General features: G+C 43.6%; 1 protein-coding gene across 1 annotated transcript; it reads left to right on the top strand.

Annotated features, from left to right (window-relative positions):
* LOC110306036 (proteasome subunit alpha type-3-like) lies at nt 1-995 on the top strand. The gene is made up of 2 exons (XM_085829294.1): nt 1-614; nt 788-995. Exons 1-2 carry the CDS (start codon nt 168-170, stop codon nt 935-937), a joined length of 597 nt encoding a protein of 198 aa, XP_085685420.1. The 5' UTR covers nt 1-167; the 3' UTR covers nt 938-995.
* The last annotated feature ends 7,599 nt before the right edge of the window (nt 996-8,594 follow it).

Raw genomic sequence — 8,594 nt, 5'->3', positions numbered from 1 at the left:
TCATGAGCTCCATCCACACTGGGTATGACTTGTCAGCCTCTATGTTCTCTCCTGATGGAAGAGTTTTCCAAGTTGAATATGCCATGAAAACAGTAGTACAGCTATTGGGATCAGATGTAAAGATGGTGTTGTATTTGGGATAGAAAAACTAGTCCTTTCTAAACTTTATGAAGAAGGCTCCAATAAATGTCTTTTTAATGTTGATCGACATTGGAATGGCAGTTGCAGGTTTGTTGGCAGATGCTCGTTCACTAGCAGACATAGCAGGAGAAGAAGCATCCAACTTTAGGTCTAACTTTGGCTATAACATTCCTCTAAAACATCTCGCAGACAGAGTGGCCATGTGTGTGCACGCCTATACACTCTACAGTGCTGTTAGACCTTTTGGCTGCAGTTTCATGTTGGGGTCTTACAGTGCAAATGATGGTGCACAGCTCTATATGATCGACCCATCAGGCGCTTCATATGGCTACTGGGGCTGTGTGATTGGCAAAGCCAGGCAAGCTGCAAAGACAGACACAGAAAAGCTTCAGATGAAGGAAATGACTTGCGGTGACATAGTTAAAGAAGTTGCAAAAATAATTTACATAGTACACGATGAAGTTAAGGATAAAGCTTTTTTTTTTTTTTTTTTTTTTTTTGGTTTTTCGAGACAGGGTTTCTCTGTGTAGCCCTGGCTGTCCTGGAACTCACTTTGTAGACCAGGCTGGCCTCGAACTCAGAAATCCGCCTGCCTCTGCCTCCCGAGTGCTGGGATTAAAGGCGTGCGCCACCACGCCCGGCTAAGTATAAAGCTTTTAAACTAGAGCTCAGCTGGGTTGGTGAATTTACTAAAGGAAGACATGAAATTGTTCCCAAACACATAAGAGAGGAAGCAGAGAGATATGCCAAGGAATCTTTGAAGGAAGAAGATGAATCAGATGATGACAATATGTAATATTTTCTTCACCATCCGCTGGTTTACATTTCTGTAACAGTTGCACATGGCTAGCACCATGGATGGATTATATATACCCACTGACTGATTTTCATTAAATTTTGTCTTATAAACATTGAAAAAAAACCCTACAAATTTAAAAATGGGCAAATGGCCAAAGTGTTTTAGGGCATTGAAAATACTGTGAAAATATCAGGGTGGGTTGATTTAAGAACACATACATCACAACCCATGGAATGTACATGGCCCTGACTCACACAACAAACACCAACAATAAGAGTAAGCATACAGTAACCATATTGCCAACTGACTAAACACATATAAGCACATCCATTTGTAAGCATAAAGTTAAGAGAAATGAAAATAGGAGTGAATCCAGACCCTGAACTTTGTGGGACTGTGGTACGTCAAAGCAGATGCATTAGTGTATTGAAGGAACCATTGTGGGGTCACCAATAATGGGGGAATTCTACATACATGGGACAAGGGACAGATTTTACCTTCAATTTTTCTGTGAACCTAAAACTTTTAAAAATCATTTTTAAGCCAGGCAGTGATGTCATATAATCCCAGCACTTGGGAGGCTTGGTCTCCACTTCCTGGCTGCCATTAGATGTCCTCTGCCACACTTTGCTGATGCCCTGATTCTCTGCCTCACCTTAAACCCAAAGTAGTAGTGCACCAGAGCCCTGAAAGGCGAGCAAAACCAGTCTTTCTTCCTTTAACTTGATTTTATCGAGAATTTGTCATGTGACAAAAATCTAACTAGCACACACATGTTCCATAAAAACCTGTCCTGGAATGTCTAGAGCAACATTATCTAGAATGACCAAGTGCACAAACAAATCATGAATGCCTTTAAACACTTTAAAGATGTGTGTGTGTGTGTGTGTGTGTGTGTGTGTGTGTGTATGCCTGTATGCCTGTCTGCCTGTCTAGGTATACTCACATGTATATGAGAGTCTGCAGAGGCCAGAATGAGGCATTGAATGTCCTGGTTCTGGAGTTACAAATGTGAGCTGCCAGACATGGGTAATAGGATTTGAACTCAGGTCATCTGGAAGAGCAGCAAGTTCTCTTAACCACTGAGCCATCTCTCTGTCCCTTCACAATGTCACAAGTGCATTTAAGTGATCAATAATCAAAAATAGTGTACCCCAATAATGGAATTTTATTAGCAATAAAAAGAACAAAATTGCTGATTTGGATGCTAAATGGATGAAGTCAGTCGTAAGAAGTAACATGCTCTGTCATGTTATTAAATGTAAACATGCATTTACTAAACCAACTGTCCAGAATATAAAGATATCCATAAAGACAGAAAATAGATTTGTGGTTTCTGAGGGTTGAGTTTGGAGCATCGGGGAATGACACTACTGTCTATGTGTACCCTTGCCCTAAATACTTTAGCATGAGCCCCAAGACAAGGACATTTCTCAGTAAACCTACAACCGTTTTCTCTTTTTAAAAGTGATCTTTAGCCAGGCAGTGGTGGCACACGCCTTTAATCCTAGCACTTGGGAGGTAGAGGCAGGCGGATTTCTGAGTTCAAGGCCAGCCTGGTCTACAGAGTGAGTTCCAGGATAGCCAGGGCTACACAGAGAAACCCTGTCTCAAAAAAAACCCAAAACCAAACAAACAAAAAACAAAACAACAACAAACCTTTAAAAGGTCTTTAAACTTATTTAGTTCATGTGTATGGGCATTTTCCTATGTGCATGTAAATTCACCATGTGTATGCCTGCTGCCCACAGAGGCCAGAACAGCCATTTAGATCTCCAGGAATTGGAGTTGCAGATGGTTGTGAGCTGCTCTGTGAATACTGAAAATCAAACTTGGGTCTTCTGCCTTGGCAAATGTCCTTTAGAACTGAGCTGTCTCTCCAGGCCCTACGTTTTTTGTTCGTTTGTTTGTTTGTTTGTTTGGTTGGTTGGTTTTTTGTTTGTTTTTTGAGACAGGGCTTCTCTGTGCAGCCTTGGCTGTTCTGGAAATCACTCTGTGGAACAGGTTAGCCTCAAAGTTACAGAGATCCACCTGCCTCTGCCTTCCAAGTGCTGGGACTGATGGTGTATGTCACCACCACTTGGCTTAAAAGATACTTTATTACATTTTATTTGTATGTGTGCATGCACATATATGCTGTATCATGCATTCCACATGGGGTCAGTTCCCTCCTATCACGTAGGTCCTGAGAACTGAACTCAGGTCATCAGGCTTAGTGGCCAGTGGCTCTCCCCAGGAAGCCATCTTGATGTCCCCACAGCAGTTTTCTTTTTAGGCAAATTAACAGATCAATAATATCACCTGATATACAGTTTACATTCAGAGTCACTACTGTTCATGGTGGCTATTCACCTTGACTGCATCTGGAGTAACCTAAACCCAAGCATTTGGGATTCTTATTAACTAAATCATTAAAAATGGGAAGACCCACTCTTTGGTTTTTCGAGACAGAGTTTCTCAGTATAGCCCTGACTGTCCTGAAACTCACTCTGTAGACCAGGCTAGCCTCGAACTCAGAAATCCGCCTGCCTCTGCCTTCCAAGTACTGGGATTAAAAGCATGAGCCAGGGTTGGCAAGATGGCTCAGCAGTTAAAAGCACTGACTGCTCTTCGGAAGATCCTGAGTTCAAATCCCAGCAACCACATGGTGACTCACAACCACCTATAATGAGATCTGATTCCCTTTCAGGTGCATCTGAGTAACAATAAATAAATCTTTAAAAAAAAAAAAAAAAAAAGCATGTGCCACCAGGGCCGGACTTAACCCAGATCTTTTGAGGTGGGAAATCTGGGCCACATCCTTTGCTGGCAGTCTATATAAAGAACATGGAAGAAGGAAGCTGTTCTCGTTTGCTTGCTTGCTGTCAATGGCAAGTCCATTCTTTTACTGGCATTAGAGGCTACTTCTTCAGGAGTCTGGCATATACTGAAGACCAGCTGACACATCAAGTCTCATGGACCAAACAACTACTGAATTCTTGGACCTTTGATTGGTAGACAGCCATTGTTAGACTAGCTGGACCACAGCTGGTAAACCATTCCAATATGTCACACCCATGCATACCCACACGAGTGAGTTCTGTTCCTCTAGAGAATCAAGACAGATAGATATAAAAAGGAAGTTGAGGCAGAAATGCTGCAAGCTTAAGACTAGCCTGGGCTACGTAGCAAGTTTAAGATCAGCCACGGTGAGACCCTTTCTCAAAAATGAAACACCAGTAAGAAATCAGAAAGAAAAAGAGCCAGGCATGGTGGCACACGCCTTTAATCCCAGCACTCGGGATGCAGAGGCAGGCAGATTTCTGAGTTCAAGGCCAGCCTGGTCTACAGAGTGAGTTCCAGGACAGCCAGGGCTATACAGAGAAACCCTGTCTTGAAAAACCAAAAAAAAAAAAAAAAAAAGAAAAGAAAAGAAAAGAAAGTGAAATGAACTGAATTTCATCATCTAACACCAACATTTAGCCTGTCAACCTTTCATTTTTATTAATGTGTTGTCATTTATAAGGAAATCTCTTCTTGGTATTATGCTATAGATATCTATTTCACTGTAGTCAGACGATCTGTTTGGCCCAGATTCTCATTTGAGGCTTGGTTTGTTTTCGGTGCTGAGTTATATGTCTGCTAGGTCACCACAGGAAAATTTCATAATGATTTGAACTTTCTCCACAAGGAGGCAGCAAGCAACCATGCTAAGATTTCTTAAACGTTAGAGGAAGCCCATGCACGTACACAGCTTACCCTGACCCTGTGGGCAGCCATTAATAGTAACATCCTCACTGGGAGTGTTGGCTTCAGGCTTTTAATCCCAGCATTAAGGAGGCAGAAGGGGGCAGGTCTCTGTGTGTTTGAGGCCAGCCTGGTCTGGGACCACACAGTGGAATGATGTCTCATTTTAAAAACATTAATATTATCTCCTTTATATGGATAAGAAAACTGGAGATGGCAGAGTAAGTGTAGGGTATGGACTCCAGGATGTAATGTTGCCTTCTACCTGCATTTAATTCACTTCTAGGCACAGTACCAGGGACACTTTGGAGCATACAGGAATAAATAAGAAGATTGCCATCCCTCAGTCATTATCAGGTGTGAGGACGGATTCATCCACAAATAGACAAAAATTCATCCACAAATAGTGGTTACACAGCAGAATAAACAAGGGCCCAAGAAGGCAGGAAACTCACTCTGCCTTCAAGCTGCTGGTGATGCTGTGCACGGTGTTATCAAAGAGGGAAGATAACAAGAGCTAAGGGGTGTGTGGCCGGTGACAGACACTACTGAGACATAGAAGTGTCACGCTCTGTTTTACAGGGAAGAAAGCTGCTAGTCAGTATGGTTAAGAAATTGTACCAAAGCTAGCAAGTGGCTGAAATGCTTGCTGCTCTTCTAGAGGTCCTCAGTTCAGTTCTCAGCATCCGTGTCTAGTGGCTCACAGCCTCCTATAACCCTAGCTCCAAGGGATTCAAATCCTTCTTAGGCAGGCACCCAAAGGCATCATAAAAGACAGACAGACAGACAGACACACACACACACACACATACACACACAAGAATAAAAATTAAAACCTTAAAAGAAAAAAACTTGTATTGGCAGGCTTAAAGCCCCAGCTACCAAGAAGGCTGGGGCAGGAGCACTACAAGTTCAAAGCCTGCTTGGGCAAAAATGATGAAGATATTGTTGAGTGATAGAGGGATTGTCTAGCATGTATGAGGCTTGGAGGAACAAACGGTGATAGGGAGGGAGGGAGGGAGGGAAAGAAGGAAGGGAAAAAGGAGACAAAAAGGGAGGGGTGATGACTAGGCTTTTGTGGCAAAATATTAGAATCATTTTTTTTTTCTTGAGATAGGATCTCATGTAGCCAAGGCTGGTTTGAAACTTATTATAGAGATGACCTGTAACTTCTACTCCTCCTGCCTCCACTTTCCAAGTACTAGAATTGCAGGTGTGTGGTACCTCACTTGGCTCATGTCTTGTTGGGCAAGGCATGACAACTTTGGCAAACATGGACAAAGACAACTTTAAACACTCTGAGCAAGCATGGAGCTGACTGAGCTATATACCATTCAGAACTCACACCTTAATATGGATTTCCCAGGCCCACAAAAGATTGTGGCTGTGGACACAGAGCAAGCACAGATTTCGGGGGTCAGTGTGCCTAGGCAGGGGAGGAGTCTGAGGAAACAGTACTCCCAGGTCTGGTGGCACAGGCCGAGCGCAGCAGGAAAACCAGGCAAACAAGAGCATTCCTCTGTATTTTGTTTGCAACTGAAGTAAATGACATCATGGGTGCTGTAAAAGATTAATCTGGTGCACTGTGTCATGGAACAGAAGCACCTGTTAGGGGGTTGTTAAAATAATCCTAGCCAAAGATAACTACAAAAGCAACGAAAGCCAAAGGGCATTGCTAGGACAAGCTTCCCCGGGGTCCCGAATCTCATTAGCTGTCAGGGAAGACAGAAGAGATGCCTGTGACTAAGGTCTCCTTGATAGGCAGCCAAGAGGATGTGCGTTAGACTCACTCACAGTGGCAGCTGGTAGTTTAGGCATGGTACCTGAACCAAAAGTTAAATGACCCAGGGAACTAGCCAGGTAAAACTTTTACTGAAGACTCATCAAGGGGGCTGAAGAGATGGCTCCCTGGGTAAGAGCACTGAGTGCTCTTTCAAAGATCCTGAGTTCAAATTCCAGCAACCACATGGTGGCTCACAACCATCTGTAATGAGATCTGACACCCTCTTCTGGTGTGTCTGAAGACAGCTACAGTGTACTTAGATATAGTAATAAATAAATCTTTAAAAAAAAAAACCTCATCAGGAAGCTGGGCATGGTGGGACAGGCCTTTGATTTCTGAGTTCTAGGACAGCTTGGTTTACAGAGCAAGCTCTAGAACAGCCAGGCTACACAGAGAAACCCTGTCTCAAAAAAAAAAAAAAAAAATCAGATTCAGCCAGGAGAGCCAGGCATATATCTGCTCTCCCAGCTCCTGAGACACAGAGGCAGGACGTTAAAGAATTAAAGATCATCCTTAGCAGCATTATGAGTTCAAGGCTAGCCTGGGCTCTAAGAGATGCTGTTCCATTTTGGTGGTGCACACCTTTAATCCCAACACTCAGGAGTTAGAAGCAGGTAGACTTCTATGCGTTCAGCCTGGTCTACTGAGTTCCACGTTAGCCGGGGCTATAATGGTGAGACCCTGCCTCAAAAGAAAACCACAACCAAACAGGTTCAGCAAGGGGAACCGGGGAACCAGGCATGGTGGTACAAGCTTGTAACCTCAGCGCTTGGAAGGCAGAGGCAGGAGGATGACAGGTCCATAGCCACCCTGTGCTTTAGCATTCTCCTTTCAAAACAGAACAAACAAAAACAAATGAAACCAAAACAACACAAATAAAGAAAAGATAAATAAGGTTATGTGGCACCCTTGGTGGAAGGAAGAACTGAGTTTCACAAGTGGTCCTCAGATCTCAGATGTGGCAAATGTACACACACACACACACACACACACACACACACACACACACACAGAGAGAGAGAGAGAGAGAGAGAGAGAGAGAGAGAGAGAGAGAGATTGTTTTTTTTTTTTTAAAGATGAGGTTTGATAGAATGTAGAAAGAATGGAAAAGACAGGGGCCTATTGCACGTGTAAATGCATCTAGAAGTCTCTGGAATGTAGGGGGTGGGGTGAGGGAACCACAACACTCCAGAGACACTGGCCAGCCAGCAGGATGAGTGCTTCGAAAGGCTGGCTTTCAGCACCTTTCAATTATGGCGCAATGCCTGTGTCCTTGGGAGGTCACGTCTCACCACTCACCATGGAATTAGAGACGCTGTTTGTGCTGTTCTTTTCCCAAGTGGTAAATATCCTGATTTTCCGTCTAATTCTCGGGTTTAGACATGCCCTCCCTTTCCCAGAAACTCACTCCCCAGCGTTTTCCCCTGTGGTTTCCCACGTCCTCCCATTCCACCCTTCCAGTTCCAGCAATCTGCCATCCCTGTTCAAAACAATTCTTAGCCCAGCTCCCCTCTTTTTCTTCTCACCATGCAGTCCAGTCTGTGCTTGAATTTACTATTACACTGCCTCTGCCTCCTGAGCCTCAGGTTACAGGCCTGAGCCACCAAGTCTGCCTTCCAATCACTTTTTAAAAACCAATAAATCATTTTTGTCGTTATTGTTTGGTTTTGTGTTTGATTTTTCGAGACAGGGTTTCTCTGTGTAGCCCTGGCTGTCCTGGAACTGGATATTTAGAACCAGGCTGGCCTTGAACTCAGAGATCCTCTTGCCTCTGTCTCCCTAGAGCACGTGAGTACCACCATCCATTTTTATCAGGTTCTGAGGATCAAACCCAGGGTCTTATGCATGCACTGTACCAACCGAGTCACACCCCCAGGGGCAATCCCAGTACAAACACAGACAGCTATCCTGGAGTCTCTGGTCTTTGATATTAAAGACCATGTGTCTGGTGAAACTTTGATCAAACAAATTCACTTCATACTTTTATGGTTTTGTTTTGTTAGCCTGACTTTCTTTATAGCAGTGTCAACCAATTTTAAAGTTGGTGGGTTCCTTGGGAGCACTTTTATGCGGTTTCTCAAAGGATACCCAGCATAGATCTGCCAAATCTCAACGGTTCGGCAGAGGTACCGGGTTTCATGTCAA

Source organism: Mus caroli, unplaced genomic scaffold (assembly GCF_978045245.1).
Source record: "Mus caroli unplaced genomic scaffold, Mus_caroli_1 scaffold_13, whole genome shotgun sequence".
Taxonomy (NCBI): domain Eukaryota; kingdom Metazoa; phylum Chordata; class Mammalia; order Rodentia; family Muridae; genus Mus; species Mus caroli.
Note: the sequence above shows the minus strand (reverse complement) of the source record. Positions and strands in the feature narration are given on the sequence as shown.